The sequence below is a fragment of the Capsicum annuum genome, chromosome 7 (assembly GCF_002878395.1).
Source record: "Capsicum annuum cultivar UCD-10X-F1 chromosome 7, UCD10Xv1.1, whole genome shotgun sequence".
NCBI classification, from domain to species: Eukaryota; Viridiplantae; Streptophyta; class Magnoliopsida; order Solanales; family Solanaceae; genus Capsicum; species Capsicum annuum.
The window spans coordinates 224762136-224779596 of NC_061117.1; the positions used below are offsets into that span (position 1 = coordinate 224762136).

Below are 17461 nucleotides of genomic sequence, written 5' to 3' on the forward strand. Positions count from 1 at the left end.
GTTTAAACCTCATTAAGGTGAATTTTTATCTTTTTTCAGTTTTTAAATTTTTTAAGCACCCACAATGCTTAAATCTTGGATCCGCCACTGTCCATAACTTAAACTCGTAATTTCTTGGTCGCATGACAAGTGACAACAACTTTAGGAATACAAACACAAGGAATCTATTAAGTGTTCGATACTCGTATTGACGCCTTACTAATTCGTATGTTATAAAACCTATACTCATATTGACGTCTTACTAATTTGTATGTTACAGAACCTATTTCTAAAGACGATACTCTTAATATAATTTTTTTCATTTAACGCTCGAACCGGGCCCCAAATGTACTCTCTACTAACATTATTATTTCTATTAGAAACGTTATTTAACATAAGATAAAACCCAATGTAGAGGAATATAATTTCAAGTGGCAATTATGGAGAGTGGAATTAGTTGCAAGAACATACATAGTACTTGGATAGAGACTAGTCAATAGTAACACCTAGATCCCATGTCCCAAAGTCAACTTGCGTCAAATCGTCTTTCACTGACCATATCAAAAGTACGCACACAAATATGTTTCATGAATACTATTTGAAATCAACATCAAATTAATTTAATTTATTATATTTCGATAGAAGATCGATGAACGAGTCACTATTAAAGAGATAAGTATTTTGAATGTAATCAAAGAAAATGAAGAAACTCATAATAATTTTGCATATTATATTGAAACGAAATAAGTGAAATAAAGGCTTAAATTAGGGTACCGTAGGATAAGAATGTGACACCAGAATTGGGAGAGTCCTCCAGAATGAGCCTTGTAGTGTGCGATCCGGATTAGTTGAAACTACAATGTGGACATTGAACACCGAATGAGAAACCCCCCAAAAAAGAAATGTGGCACCAAGGCTTAATATTATTATATGAGGCAGCATGACGTCTAATAAAAACATATATGTTCAAGAGAGGAAGTTAGCAGAGTTGTGGATATTCAAATAAATGTGCGAGCAAAGTGATACAAGACAAAGTAGGTGTCACCTTCGCGATAAATAAAATAAGAAAGCAAAATTAAGATAGATCGATATTATTAAAAACAACCTCTGTACCCCGTTTAAAAAGAAAAATGTTAGCATACACGATCTCCTTGCTTACAAAGTAGGCAAAATTACCGTTTCAGTCAAAATGACCAAAGTACCCCTGCCCACTGCCCCCGGTCACACTCCTTTTCACTGTTGTCTTCTTCTTCACACCAAAAAAGCACCTCCTCTCACTCATCAATGGCAAACTCCCACGCCGAGCAGCTCACTAATGGCAGAACCTCCGCTTCCTCCGCCGCAGCTCCCGGCGGATCGAACGGAGGCGGAGCCGTAGCAAAGTACAAGCTGATGACTCCAGCTATGTTACCGATCTCTAGGTCCACATGTATCACTATACCTCCCGGTCTCAGTCCTTCTTCCTTCCTCGAATCTCCTCTTCTCCTTTCTAACATCAAAGTCAGTTCTCACTCACTCTCCATTTTTTGTTTTGTTAAAAATGTTCTTCATCAGCTGAAAAAAATGTGTTACATTAAGTAATTTTGAAGTTAATCTTTTTTTTTTTTTAGCTTTTGTGTATCTGTTATTTTTAATCATCATTGGAGGAAATCTGAGCTTTTTTTGCTAAAAATATTCTGGCTGAAACAATGTTATTTATTTTTTAAATAACGGTGCTGTTCGGGCTAACTTTTCTGCGCCTCGACTAAATCAAGTATCTTTGCAATTTTTAGCCATCTATGGGGGAAATTTGAGCTTGTTTTGTTAAAAATATTCTACATTACCTGAGAAAAATATGTTGTATTAGGTAATTTTGAAGTTATTATTATTATATTTTTTATAACCACGATATCCGAGGCAGCTTTCATGCAATTCGACTAAATCATGTAACTCTATTCACCAAGGATCGGACACATTGAAAGAATCACTAGTATTTTTTTTTTGGTATGCAATTTGTGGAGTTATTTAGGCTAAGGTGGTTTTTTATTTATTTATTCTTTTAATAGGAGCTATATAGTCCTGAATTTCAGTAGATCTAGGGAGGGAGGAGATTATGAGAACTAATTAGGTGTTATTATATTTTTGATTGATAAGAAAATGAAGGATAAGCTATAAGAAAAATAATTAGCGAATCTTAACCACTATTAAGAATCTCTTAATTAGTTTAAGTGTTGTTTAGAATAAGGTGTATAGTTGTGCTGTCTTTAATTGAGTGAAATGCAAACTATTATTCCCTCCGTTTCAATTTGTTTGCCATGTTTTCCTTTTCAGTCCGTTTCGGAAAGAATGTCTCTTTCTTTTTTTGACAATTTTTTATTTTCAACTTTCCACGTTACGTGTTTAAGACCATAGAAGGGGAGCGTTGGAGTAACTGTAAAGTTTCTGCCATGTGACCAGGAGGTCATGTGTTTAGCCGTAAAAATAGCCTCTTGCAAAAATGCAAGGTAAAGTTGCGTAGAATGTTGTGGTCCAACCCTTCCCTAGACTCGCGCATAGTGGGAGTTTTAATGCAATGGGCTGCTCTTTATGTTTAAGAGCACAAGATTAAAGTACATTTTGGTACATTCCACGTATCTTTATTTTAAGATCGCAAGATTTAATTCTTTACTTTTGTTAATTCCGTGCCAAATCAAAACTTGACAAACAAATTGAATCAGATGGAGTAGAAAAACTTTTTTCCTTCGTTTGTTTAGTTTGATTATGTCATAATATGCTATCAGTGGAAGATTTGAGGATTTTTTTTTGATGTGATAGTTGCTTTCTTTAAGTACAGTTTGAATTATTGATTAGTTATTCGGTTCTTTTCATTGGCATTACAATTTGCAACTTGTTCATTTGATTCTTCACCATATACTAAGTGCTCATTTGAGAATATAATATTTATCTATAAGTAGAAGTATGCTTATCTGTGCAAATTGCAACCGTTGGTACTGATGCTTACATGAACGATTTACTAGTGTATTTTAATAGAATTATGCGTCTGGCTTTTACCGGAATACATATTCTTCGTTCTTCTGTGTGGAATAAGTTCGGTTAGGCCTCAGTGTTGTTTTTTCGCATAATGAATCTTCCTTTTCGCAAGGTGCTTAGCTTTTCCACTATGTTGTTCCCTGAGGAAAAAGATGTTTATTTTTTAGTGCTTTGTCCTGATACTGGCATCAGTAAAGTCCCCTACGATGTTCTTTCTAACGATATATGCTTTTTTAAGTTTGCGTAAGTGTTTTGTCTTATTCGGGTGAAAATGCTAATGTTCTATTGCAGATAAGTAATCTTCTCACTACCATAAGTAGCATCTATCCTCCTCCGCCCAAATGATAAAAAATAAACCAGAAGGTGATGTGCAAAAAGAATTTTTTTTCCCTAAACGCAGCAGAAAACTGAGAAAGAACAGTAAATAATATGTCCCATGTCTGTCTATGCATAACTGTGTTTCCCTTTGGAAAAGAAAATTGTGATCAATAACTTAAGTCTATTTCATTTACCTGTCAAAACACTTAGCCTATTTCACTTATAACCTGCAGGCTGAGCCATCTCCGACTACAGGTTCCTTCTCCAAATTTCAAACAGTGCAAGGCTCTGGTGGGGCTGCTGCATTCTTATTGACGAGAGGTTATTCTAGTAGCAATTCATACATTGAAAGAAAATCCAGCTGCTTTGAGTTCAAAAATGCCAGTGGATCTAGTTCTACATCAGGATCGTTTGCAACTGAACATGTGGTAATGCTCTATTGAAATATTATTGATGTTGGATTAGAAACAAAGAACAAATGAACAAGAGCGTTTTTATTAGCAGTAGCCCTTTTTAACAACTGACCGATGTTAAACTCAGAAAAAATGAAAATTTAACTCAGGTTCTCGGTATCTTGTCTTTCTCTTAATATGGCATCTGTTTGCAGTCAATGTCAATTGTGCAGGTTCTAAATGGTGGTGTAATGCTATCCAGAAGTAAAGTAGCTCTGATTTGCTCATGTGTTTCTTTTTGTCTTCATATCGAAGAGAGTCATGTTTCTTATGTGGCAGCACTACAGTCCTTTTCACACAAGTAGAAGAAAATTAATTTAGCTATGTCGGTAAGTTGATAGCACCATGAGCAGTAGTTTGAGTGTGTTCATGCATAGTGTCAAGAAATGAATTGTTAAACCAGTGGATATGACCTTTCAACTACTTTGCCTTGTTGATGATCCTCCTTACCTCTTTTATGATTTGTCACATTATCTATTCTTCTGTGACCGTTATATCATGTCAGAATGTATGTTGTAAATAACCAAGCGTGCTAGTCAAAGTAATTCTTTCGCCTTTTTAATATTGGTAGTATTCTTTTGAACTTTTAGAAAGTCAGCATATATCACACATCTAGTGGTTATTTTCCCAATATCTTCATCGCCCTTTATTTACTGAGACATCTAGTTCAGAAGCATCTGTTTCCCTGTATATCTTAAAGGTTTCACGGAGTATAAATTTGCCCTGCACACCTTGTTTTTTGGGTCCTCTTCTTGTAGATCTTCAAAAATGAACTTTTAGATGTAATCTCTATTATTAGCTTATTGAATAATTTATTTATAGAAAAAGTTGTATTAGTTTACTTGCAGTCAGTTCCTACATTCCTAATATGCTTCTGTAATCAAGATTTCTACAGGTTTCAACCAACAACAAAATGATCCACTGAAAGAAGTTCAAGATCAAAGTCATCGTCAATTGTTGGTACCTTCATCTCTAGCTAAACTCGAGATGGAATCATCAAAAGAACTGAGTATATCTGCGCCTGTTAATGTTGATGCTTCATCAAAAGAAGAGAGTCTATGTCAACCTATTAATGTTGATGCCATGAATCCGGGAGGTCCATCTAATGCAAGCATGCAAGGTTCACATGCCGATCATAAAGATGTATCATCAGTAACATCTGAGAGATCATCAGATGATGGGTATAACTGGCGAAAGTATGGCCAGAAACTTGTTAAAGGAAGTGAATTTCCAAGAAGCTATTACAAATGTACATACCCAAACTGTGAAGTGAAAAAGATATTTGAGCGGTCACCTGAAGGACAAATAACAGAGATTGTTTATAAAGGTTCCCATGATCATCCTAAACCCCAACTGTGTCGCCGATTTTCTCCTGGTTCTCTCGTGTCTATCCAAGAAGATAAATGCGAGAAAGAAGCGTGTTTCAGGGGTCAAGAAGGTAAACAAGTAGCTCTTTTAGCATTGTTACCCTCACAATTGAGCATAAAGTGGTTATTCTGAAGTTTTTGTAATGTTGTTCTGAGTCAACCTTTATCGATTCTCAGTCTATGTTGAAGACAAGTTCAACACCAATGTCCAAACTAATAAAATTGAGCCTGGTAGTACCCCTGTATCACCTCAAACGGACACTGATGCTCTTGAAGGAGCAGCGTCACAGATGCAAGGCACTAATGATGACATGGATGAGGATGATCAATTTGCGAAAAGAAGGTAAAACTATTGGCACACCTTCAATTCATTCCTTGAATAGATCTGATAAATGGTTAAAATTTTAAGCAGGAAAATGGATGGTGGGATGGATGTAACACCAGTGATAAAGCCTATCCGTGAACCACGCGTGGTTGTTCAAACAGTCAGTGAAGTTGATATATTGGATGATGGGTACAAGTGGCGCAAATATGGACAGAAGGTGGTCCGAGGCAATCCTAATCCCAGGTATGTAACACTTATGGCTTGTAGTTATCTGAACACATGACCTCAGTTACATGATTGTTGTGCGCAGCGCACAGACCAGATAAATTTTGGTATGTGACGGGTATCTGACGAAGGTCATTACTGATTGTTGGTTGTATTAGCTTTTCTATATAGTAGTCATTTCAAAATGATTTGAGTAGTTGGTTGTAATGTAGCCTAAGAAAGTATAACACTTATGATATCGCGTCTTCTCTTGATGAATGCTAAGAACCTAAACAAGACAGTGAGGCCTCTAGGATGGCAGGATCTTAGTCCATCAATCTCCAATATCTTCTTTCTTGTAAGCCAACATGCGTTAATTGGGAATTTAAGAGGAATTAGAAACCAGTCGTCGTTAAGTTCATCAAACACTCGCATGCATGATGACTCATATAACTCTGGGAAGCTTTTGTAACATGTCCATGGACAAAAGGATGCTTTTAGGTGGAACTGACAGAAGCTATGGATTTCGAGCCTTTTCTTTTCCCATATAACCTGCGAAATCTCAATGCATTTCAAAATTTCCTCATCTCGCTTTGAGTTTTCTTTTCTCTAATCACGAGTGGTCAATCTTTTCTCCTGATTTTCATGTCATGCAGGAGCTATTACAAGTGCACCAATGCTGGATGCCCTGTCAGGAAACACGTGGAGAGGGCTTCTCACGATCCCAAAGCTGTTATCACCACATATGAAGGAAAACATAATCACGATGTACCTACTGCGAGGAATAATAACCATGAAATGACAGGATCCACGCCTGTAACTGGCGGTTCAAGGATCAGGGCAGAACAGACCAACTCACTTAGTCTGGATCTAGGTGTCGGTACTGGATATCATCTGGACAATGGGAACAACGGGCAACTTCACACCCTCCATAACCAAGTTCAAGTTTCACGTTCTGGTATGATGCTAGTACAACCAGGTGCAGTTGTAGCGCGATATGGTATTGTACATAATGGCATGAGCCGATTTGGAGCTATAGATAATCGTGTTCAAGGACCTAGTTTCGAAACTTTACCTTTACAACCTTCTACCCAGTCTCTCCAAAGCTACGGAAAGATACTCCTCGGCCCGTGATCATATCTGCCATCAAGTATAAGCCTAACAATAAGAAGCCATCATCCATTCTTCCCCCTGCATCTTGGTGGATTACAAAGATATCTCTAGTTGAAGTATAGATACTTTCCGATATACTTCTAGAAGTTGTATAATACACCTTCACCTAGTGTTCTTTACGTAATTACCAAAAAGTTATCCCCGTAGGCCGTATCTGTGTACATATACCTAGAGTATATTAGAAAATGGAACAACAGTGGATGACTGAGCAAATGTCTATGAATACTTATCTATGGCATTTTCTAGGAATTATGATGAACTTTTTCAATGTATTTGTCTTTTCTGTAATTAGGATGAGGGTACTTGGCTAGTGTATTTGCCGAAATTGTTTTGGTCAAAGATATTATGATACTGCATTTTTGCGAATTTTCATTTGTGTGTGAGGCTCCATTATTCTGCTATAATTTAGTAGTTAAATATACAAATTAGTTTTGTATATAAATACAAACTTTTGGAGATTCGTATATGAGCCTCGAAATTCACTTTGTATATACGAATAGAAACGTGTATGAGCCCCGAACTTAGAAAGCCCCTGAAATAGAACTTCTTTGGCTTAATTAGTGGCACATCAAAACGTTTCTTGAAGATAGTTGGGTCTCTCACACGAACAAACAACAGAACAAATGACATCCTTTTTGAGCTAGCAATAAAAAGCACAATGTGATGGATAAAAACATTGATTAGTTTCTGATAGAACAGATCCTAACAAGATTAAATTATGGTGCTTTTTAACTTAATACAAACAAACAAACAAACAAAAAGTTGCTGCTATCTCTTACCATTATCAAGCTAGAAGTTACATGCACCTATACTTATGGTAGGATGACTATTTCCAGGCACAAGAAGCAACCAAATCGCGATTCATCCAGCCAAGATAAAGAACGCCATTCCTCTCATCAAGCGTATAGCTTTGGTAGTAATTCTCCAGTAGGGTCTTGATAGTAGCATTCACTGAGGAACTTAACGGATATGGTTCAAATCCGGCCATAGAAAATCGTGACCTCCACCTCTCAAGAAGCTCATGACGCTCAACTCTCTCTGCCCCTTCACATGCTAGTATGTTCACAATTTCGCGAGCCAAGCAATGTTGCTCAACATTGATTCGTTCCTTATGGTCCCTAGGTAGAGCCACGTCTATAGACTCGAATACAGATAGGTAGTAGTTCAGTGTCTCCAAAAACCTGGGAAAGAATTGGACTGTATTAGTGTTGGACTCTTGCTCTACTAACGTAACAATCTTGGGAGATAAGCTTTTAACCATCCTCAGAAGTCTGTCTCTGTGATTTTGAGTTCCAACGCTCTCATCGGGCATATGGTGCAAAACGAGCGCAAAGTTGACTGCCAATGGTTCCCCAGGTCGGACATTAAGATGCTTGATCTCAACATCAGAACAAGAAGCAGCCACGGGATGAAATTCAAAAGGTACGTTGCAAGATGCAGCAACGCTTGATAACCTCCGACCTACAATTTCAATCCCCCCTCCTCTAGCGTAAGCTGATGTGGAATCATCAATCCCTGTAATGCGGATTCGTGGGGGTCCACCAGGACGGGCTGCAAGAGCATGGATTAAGGTGATCCACTGGCTACCCTGAGCGACCTGGAAATCGATTATGTGAATTGAGTTCTCACTTTTCATGGCATCGACAATTGCACCATTTGCTGACAAATATCCAAACTTGAAGTATGGACAGATTTCATAAAGCAAGTGCATGTACGAGAAGAGCTCAACGCTAGTAGGCTCTTTGCACCTTAAGGCCTTGTAGATGGAGCTTCCTGAGGAGGCCAATCGGGCAACTAAACCTTCCAGCATATACGCTCCTAAACGTTGCATTGGAGACCCACAAACGGATACCACTGTGCGTAGTTCTGACATTAACCATTCAGCTGTAATCAAATTATTCTCCGCTATTGCTTTAGCACAAGCAATTAGAACTTCTTTCAAATCTCCTCTAGGCATCATCTCCATCACTCCGACCAATTTATCCGACTCCGATGAAATTTGATTGGCTGCAGCCACTGGGGTAGTATTATATGATTCCAAGCTTTCTGAATCCGGCCCCAGCATTGCAGTTTCAATTTCCCTTAACTTGTGCTTCAGGTCAGTAACATCACTAGTGAAGCAGGAACTGTTACCCGATGAGTGATGTGTTTCATCAGGAGAATGATGCATGTCTGAACGACATGAATCAGAACCTTGATGCATCATCGGAGTTCCGTCAGCAAAGAAAGCATCAATAGGAGGTGAATCGGAAACAAGTTCACTCGAATTTCCAGTGGATGATTCAACATAGCAGTGTTGGTCGGGTTTTAAGGCAGAGACCTGTGTCTGCTGACCACGATCAGCATAAAACGATTGGTTGTTGTTCGGATTGTTAACAGAAGGCAAGAAAAAAGAATCTTGATACTCTATGGGTTGGTTAAAGAATCTGTTAAACTCCTTGATATCCTCAGCGTTTTGAGAAGGCCTCATTGTCACAATTACAGTACACACCCGGTCTCGTCAACAAAATGTTCTCCAGCTATCCTGCAGAGAAGTTTAACAAAAACCGTAGCAATTGTCACTAATGAGAAATTAAAAAAACACCAATTTACAAAGAACAGCTTGAACTTAACTTAGTAAAACTGTTCGACAAATGCTATTGTTCATAGTCCTAAAAGAACTTTAACCAATACAACAACTATGTCTCAATCCCAAGCAAGTTGGAGTCGGCTAATTGAATCACAACTCATATCATGAATCATATCAAATAAATAAATGCAATTTAACAAACACAATAACTACACCTCAGTCCTGAACAAGTTAGAGTCGGCTAATTGAATCAACCCATATTATCAATCATATCAAATAAAAGCACTTTAACCATACAACAACTACACCTCTAACCCAAACAAGTTGAAGTCGGCTAATTGAATCACAATTTCATTTAAGCTCAATTCATATCATCATTCATATCAAATAAAAACACTTTTAACTAATACAGCAACTACACCTCAATTCCAAACAAGTAGCATTCGGCTATATATGAATCCTTATTATTTCGTTCAAGCTCCACTCATGTCATTATTGTATTAAATAAAAGCACTTTAACCAAAGTTGCAACCTTTTCTTTTCATTATTTGGTTAAAAAGGTCTTAGGGTGAAGGTTTAGGTCCCACACTACCCACCGCCTTTGCCCTGTAGATCTTCCATAGAGAGACTATAAACCTCAACTTCATCATCACAAAAAGGAATTCATTCTAGTCGTCGCAGATTTACTATCAAATAAAGAACTCCCGTCCAAAAAAAGAAAAAAAAAGTCTTTACAACAACAACAAAACACACCCAGTGTAATCCCAGATAGTGGCGTCTGGAGAGGGTAAAGTGTAGACGAAACATTACATCTACCTAACACCACCCCAGTACCACCACTCAAAGAACTGAAGCTTATCACTTGCATCTTAGCCAGAAATTAGCTAAACATAAAGAACAACCCCCCCACCCCCAACACCCCTCACTCCCACCCCCACCCAAAAGAGCTGAAGCTTGCCACTTGCATCCTAACACCAGAAATTAGCTAAAGATAAAGACCCCCCATCCCCCAAACCACCCCTCACGCCCACCCCCACCCAAAAGAGCTGAAGCTTGCCAATAGCATCCTAACACCAGAAATCAGCTAAAGATAAAGACCCCCACCCCCCCAAACCACCCCTCCCCCCCCACCCCCAACCAAAAGAGCTGAAGCTTGCAACTTGCATCCTAACACCAGAAATTAGCTACACATAAAGAACAACCCCCCCGAGCTAAAGCTTACCACTTGCATTCTAACACCACAAATTAGCTAACCATAAAGCCTGTAACAAATTAGTGCAACTTACTGTCTTATTTAGTTTACTGTATTTACCAGGTCAAAATAATTACTAGGTGAGGTTTGTTCACCTCATAAAGTGACCTGGAAGTTAGTAATTTTAGGAGTAAGTTAGGTGGAATAAAACGTTAAATTTAGGATTTATATTTGTAGTAGGAGTCTATATATACAGAGTAAAGTTTCTCTGTTTTCTCTTGTAATTTCAGTCGCCATATTTTCTATTCAACAAAAAGCTTTCGGCTGTTTTATTTTCCTTCACTGTTCTTGTTCTATAAGTTCTCCTGCTCAATACTTTTGTTATATGGTATTAAAGCAAGGTTGAAGGGAGGAATTCTTTTTTCTTTTCTATCTTCTTGTCTATCAGTTTACTCTATTGGAGAAGTTTGAAAAGTGTGAAGAGAAAGCTTTTGTTGTTTGTAGCAATGGAGGCCTCAAACGGGGGAAATACTCAATATGGAATAGAAAAACTTGTAGGCACTAACTACAAGTATTGGAGAATGTGTATGGAAGCATACCTTCAAGGTCAGGATCTGTGGGATTTAATTGTAGGAACTGATTCAATAATCCCAGCCAATACTCCTGAGAATGCCGAATTACGAAGGAAATGAAAGATCAAGTGCGGAAAAACACTCTTTGCTTTGAGGACTTCTATCAGCAAGGAGTTTATTGATCATGTTCGTGATGTTGTCTCTCCAAAAGAAGTTTGGGACACGCTCGAAAGGCTGTTTACCAAGAAAAATACGGCAAGGCTGCAACTATTGGAGAATGAGTTGGCAATGTTACAACAGGGAGGTATGTCTATCTCAGATTACTTTTTGCGAGTTAAAAGTATCTGTGCTGAAATTTCAGAGATTGATCCGGAAGAGAAGATTAGTGAGTCACGCCTACGACGCTATCTTATTCGTGGATTGAAAAAGGAGTACGGTCCTTTTGTCACTTCCATTCAAGGATGGCCGCAATAACCATCTGTTGAGGAATTAGAGAACATGCTTTCTAATCAAGAAGCTTTAGCTAAACAAATGGCTAAGAATCTTGAAACTGATGATGTTCTATCTTCTAAAGAGAAGTCGAACAAGAAGAATACATCAACTTGGAACAAAAATAAAGAAGAAGAAACAACCACGGAAAAAGGTGGAAATTCACATAATAACAAGAAGTGCTACAGATGTGGGAAAATTGGGCACATCAAGAAAAACTGTCGAGTAAAACTTTCTAAAGCCAATGTTGCGTGCACCAATGACGGAGATGAGCAAATGAAATGGGAACAATGTTTTAGCATCGAAGCTGTTGAACAAAAGTCAGCGCAAGATTTTGTCAATTGTGCTAACAACAATAAGAGGGAAGAGTGGATCGTTGATTCAGGGTGCTCTCGTCATGTCACTGGAGATGATTTTGTATTCTCGGAGACGCAAGAACATCATGGAGATCGAGTCATTATCACAGCAGATAACTAGACATATCCAGTAGCAAAAGAAGGAGTTGTGACGATTAAGGTTGCTGATGATAAATCCAAAAGTATCAAGTTGCAAGACGTTTATCATGTTCCAGGTTTGAAGAAAAATTTAGTCTCTGTTCCTCAAATTACTGATTCTGGAAAATATGTATTGTTTGGTCCTACTGATGTGAAGGTGCTTGAAAATGTAAAAGAAATATCTGTTGATATTATTTTTACTGGCGAGAGGAAAGGTTCTTTGTTTGTTATGTCAACAGGTGAAGCTTATGTAAAGAAAACAAGCCAAATTGATAGTTCCGCAATTTGGCACGCTCGGTTGGGTCATGTGGGCTACCAAATGTTGCAGCAGATTTCTTCTAGAAAGTTGGTAGATGGCATGCCAACTTTGAAGAATGTACGCGAAGACGTGATTTGTCAAGACTGCCAATATGGAAAATCTCATCGTCTTCCTTTCAAAAAGTCATCAAATTGGAGAAACGTGCTCTTTGAATTGGTTCATACAGACTTGATGGGACCAACAAGAACACCAAGTTATAGCGGATATCGCTATGTTATGGTGTTGGTGGATGATCACTCCAGGTTCACCTAGGTGAAATTTTTGAAAGAGAAGAGCGAAGCATTATCCAAGTTTGTGGAGTTCAAAAATGTTGTAGCAAATGAGTTTGGGAAGAAGATAAAATGTCTTTGTAGTGATAATGGTGAAGAATATATGCCAGATGACTTCTTCCAGTACTGTCATGACAACAGAATTCTTCGTCAAATGACTTGTCCAGATACTCCTCAGCAGAATGGAGTTGCGAAAAGAAAGCTTGCTTATCTTACTTCGGTTTGTCTTTCATGGCTGCATGACAAGAATGTTCCTCGAGAGCTTTGGGCAGAAGCTATTCAATGTGGATGCCATGTGACAAATAGGCTACCTCCTTGGCCAGGTATACAGAAATCGCCTTTTGAACTTATATATAGTCAGAAGCCAAATGTGAACTATTTTCGGGTTTTTGGTTCTACTTGTTATGTTCATGTTCCCAGAACTAAAAGAACCAAATTTGATCCGAAAGCAAGAAAATGTGTATTTGTTGGTTATGATTCTTATAGGAAGGGCTGGAGATGCATAGATCCAAAGACAAACAGGTTTACCATTTCTAGAGACGTGGTATTTGATGAAACGTTATCTTTATTTTCTTCTTAAAAGCTTGTTGTTCTGGGTGATGATCGAGATAATATGGAGTTATTATTTCCTAAAGTAAATGTGTTATCACCTTGTAGTGAAGAGGGAGAAAGTGTATCTCCAAATTAGAATATTTCAGAAGTTGCATCTCCAAGTCAGAACATTTCAAGGGAAGGAAATGGTGAACAACAAGCAGCAACAAGGTCAACAAGGGAGAAAAAGCAACCGGACTACCTCAAAGATTATGAGGTCAAACTAAAAAGTTATTCCGTGACCTCGTGTTTCTTTACAGGAGCACTAACTACGGAAGAACCATTAAGTTATGAAGAAGCAAAGGGCTGTCCACATTGGGAAAGAGCGATGCAAGAAGAGATTGACACTTTAGACAAGAAGAGAAGCTTCTCGTGGGAGGGGATTTCAATGGGCATATTGGGTCTTTGCCAAGAGGTTTTGAGGATGTGCATGGTGGTTGTGGTTTTGGGGAGCAGAATGATGGAGGAGCTTCCCTTTTGGATTTTTCTAGGGCTTTTGGGTTGTGGATAGCGAATTCAAGCTTCCCGAAGAAGGAGGAACACCTTATTACGTTTCGTAGTTCAGTGGCCAAGACTCAGATAGACTTTTTACTTCTTAAGAAAGGGGATAGAGCGCTTTGTAAAGACTGTAAAGTCATACCTAGTGCGAATCTTTCGACTCAGCATAGGTTGTTGGTGATGGATTTGGTAATCAATAAGGGAAAAAAGAAAAGAAGCATGGAGGCTCGGCCCAGGATTAAGTGGGGTAGCTTGACTTTGGCTAGTGCTTTGGAAATAAAGGAGAAGTTGAAGAGTAAGGGGGCTTGGGAGAGTAGAGGAGGTGCGGATAGTATGTGGGAGACGACTACTAGTTGTATTAGGGAGACTGCTAGAGAGGTGTTAGGTGTCTCGAGAGGTCAATCTGGCAAACATCGGGGAGACTGGTGGTGGAATGAAGAGGTTAAGCGAAAGGTGGAATATAAGAAAGTGGCTTATGCTAAGTTGGTTGCAAGCAAGGATGAGGAGGAAAGACAGACGAATAAGGAGGAGTATAAAGTAGCTAGGAGAGAGGCTAATTTAGCGGTTACGGCGGCTAAGACTGCAACTTTTGAGCGCCTGTATGCGGCTTTAAAGGAGAAAGACGGAGATAAGAAGTTGTATAGGCTGGCTAAGGCCAGGGAGCGGAGGGCTCGTGATCTTGATCAGGTGAAGTGCATCAAAGGAGAGGATGGTACAGTGTTGGTGAAGGATGCTCTCATTAGGGAGAGGTGGCAATCCTACTTCCATAAACTTTTGAACGACGAGGGGGACAAAGGTTTCGTGTTGGGGGACTTGGAGAATTGGAGAATTCTGAGGAGTGTCGAGATTATGTGTATTGTAGGCGTATCAAGGTTGAGGAGGTCAAGGGAGCTATTTGCAGGATGAGGCGGGGTAGGGCGAAGGGGTCAGACGAGATTCCAGTGGATTTTTGGAAGAGCACTAGCGGGGCAGGTTTGGAGTGGTTGACAAGGTTGTTTAACAGCATTTTTAGGACAGCAAAGATGCTTGAAGCGTGGAGATGGAGTACGATGATTCCACTGTATAAGAATAAGGGAGACATCCAGAGTTGCAATAACTATAGAGGTATTAAGTTGTTGAGTCATATTATGAAGGTTTGGGAAAGGGCAGTAGAGATGAGAATGAGAAGGATCGTGAGGATTTCTGAGAATCAGTTCGATTTCATGCCAGGTCGCTCGACCACTGAGGCCATTCACCTTGTAAGGAGATTAGTGGAGCAGTTTCGGGAGAGGGAGAAAGACTTGCACATGGTGTTTATTGATCTTGAGAAGGCATATGACAGAGTTCCCAGGGAGATTCTGTGGAGGTGCTTGGAGGCTAGAGGGGTGCCCGTGGAGTACACTAGGGCGATTCAGGATATGTATGATGGGGAGAAGACTCGGGTGAGGATGGTAGGTGGAGATTCAGAGCACTTTCCAGTCGTAATAGGGTTGCATCAAGGATCGACTCTTAGCCCGTTTTATTTGCCTTGGTGATGGATGTTTTGACGCGACATATTCAAGGGGAGGTGCCTTGGTGTATGTTATTTGCAAATGATGTGGTTCTGATTGACGAGACTCGGGGTGGAGTTAATGATAAATTGGAAATGTGGAGGCAGACGCTTGAGTCTAAAGGATTTCGGTTAAGTAGAACCAAGACGGAGTACTTGGAGTGTAAGTTCAGTGATGTGTCGCAGAAGGCTGGAGTGGTTGTGAAGCTGGATTCTCAAGCCATTCAGAAAAGGGCAATGGTGAGATTAACGAGGACGTCACGCATCGTATTGGGGCAGGATGGTTGAAATGGAGGCTCGCTTCGGGAGTTCTATGTGGTAAGAAGGTGCCTCCGAAGCTTAAAGGTAAGTTCTATAGAGTGGTAGTCCGGCCGGCTATGGTGTATGGAGCGGAGTGTTGGCCAGTTAAGAACTCCCACATCTAAAACTTGAAGGTGGCGGAGATGAGAATGTTGCGATGGATGTGTGGGCATACCAAGAAAGATAGGGTAAGGAATGAGATTATTCGAGAGAAGGTGGGATTAGCCTCGGTGGAGGACAAGATGCGAGAAGTAAGGTTACGTTGGTTCGGGCACGTGATGAGGAGGGGTTTAGATGCTCCTGTGCGGAGGTGTGAGACACTGGCTATGGTTGGTTTTAGGCGGGGTAGAGATAGATCAAAGAAATATTGGAGGGAGGTGATTAGGCATGATATGGAGCAGTTACAGCTAACGGAGGGCATGACCCTTGATAGGAAGGTATGAGGGAAGCGAATTAGGGTAGAGGGTTAGGGTTGGGAGGGCGTCGGTAATAGTAGGGGTGCGCTCCTCGGGGGATGGAGTTTTTTGTTCGTGGCTAGCGGTGTTAGTTTATTTTGCTTACCGTACTAGTTTATATATGTACTTATCTTTTGTGTTTGGTATTCTGTTAGTTTGTCTTGTGTACCATACTAGTTATATACACATATTTGGGTTGGTATATGGGTATCAGTCCTAAGTCGGGGGTCTATCGGAAACAGCCTCTCTACTTCTCCCGAGGTAGTGGTTGATCTGCGTACACTCTACCCTCCCCAGACCCCACTAGGTGGGAATACACTGGGTATGTTGTTGTTGTTGTTGTTGTTGAAACTTGGGAATTGGTACCCAAACCAGAAAAATGCAATCCAGTCACTTGCAAATGGGTATTTCGCTTGAAGAAATAATCTGATGGTACCATTGATAGGTTTAAAGCTCGTCTAGTTGCTCGTGGGTTTTCTCAAAACTATGGATTGGATTATGAGGAGACGTTTAGTCCGGTAGCGAAGATGATGACAGTAAGGTCACTTATTTCGCTAGCTGCTTTCAAAGTTGGAAACTGTGGCAGCTTGATGTAAAGAATGCATTTCTTTATGGAGAGTTGGATCGAGTAGTATTTATGGAGCAACCTCATGGCTTTGTCTCTAAGCAGTTTCCAAGTCATGTTTGTCGTTTGAAGAAAGCTCTATATGGCCTCAAGCAAGCACCACGAGCTTGGTATGGTAAAGTTGTTCAATACCTTATCTTTTGTGGTTTTAGAGTATTTGATTCAGATTCTAGTTTATTTATAAAATTAGAATCAAGTGCATATCTCCTAATATTATTATACGTTGATGATATGATAATAACTGGAGATAATGAATTAGAAATTTCTAATCTAAGGAAAGACTTGTCTGTTAGTTTTGAGATGAAAAATTTGGGGCAAATTGGATGTTTTCTTGGTCTGGAAGTGGAAAAATCAGATCGAGGCTACTTTGTTTCTCAGAAAGGTTATGCGGAGAGTCTCTTAGAATGTTTCATCATGGGGGAGTCGAAAGAAAAGGCTACTCCAATGGAGCCAAATCTCAAGTTGAAGAAGGATGAAGGCGAGGCTTTAAAAGATGTGATAAAGTTCCGACAACTAGTTGGAAGTTTGATTTATCTGACTATCACAAGGCCAGAAATATCTTACTCTGTTGGTGTCGTTTCTCAATTTATGCAAAATCCAACAACTTCTCACTTAAATGCTGCAAAGAGGATTTTGCACTATGTGAAAGGATCTCTTAGTCATGGAATTTGGTACAAGAGGTGTGATTTTTATTGAGTGGATTTACTGATGCAAATTGGGCAGGTGATACACA

The 17461-nt window shown here is 39.5% G+C and overlaps 2 protein-coding genes across 4 annotated transcripts in view; one reads left to right on the plus strand and one right to left on the minus strand.

Moving 5' to 3' along the window:
• Positions 1-1165: 1165 nt before the first annotated feature.
• LOC107878783 (probable WRKY transcription factor 20) lies at positions 1166-7199 on the plus strand. 3 transcript variants are annotated; one of them, XM_016725905.2, is made up of 6 exons: positions 1166-1479; positions 3540-3734; positions 4644-5196; positions 5303-5468; positions 5538-5693; positions 6311-7199. In XM_016725905.2, exons 1-6 carry the CDS (start codon positions 1264-1266, stop codon positions 6786-6788), a joined length of 1764 nt encoding a protein of 587 aa, XP_016581391.1. In that variant the 5' UTR covers positions 1166-1263; the 3' UTR covers positions 6789-7199. The 3 variants fall into 3 exon arrangements, with proteins under 3 accessions (XP_016581391.1, XP_047249313.1, XP_016581392.1); XM_047393357.1 differs by lacking the exon at positions 1166-1479 and adding an exon at positions 2938-3100; XM_016725906.2 differs by lacking the exon at positions 1166-1479 and adding an exon at positions 3135-3426.
• Positions 7200-7488: 289 nt separating this feature from the next.
• LOC107878784 (scarecrow-like transcription factor PAT1) overlaps positions 7489-17461 on the minus strand; it is a 13619-nt gene continuing 3646 nt past the window's right edge. The window contains exon 2 of the mRNA XM_016725907.2: positions 7489-9351. Within this exon, the coding sequence (XP_016581393.1) occupies positions 7654-9297 (1644 nt within the window). The 5' untranslated portion in view covers positions 9298-9351 and the 3' untranslated portion in view covers positions 7489-7653. The remainder of the gene's footprint in view (positions 9352-17461) is intronic.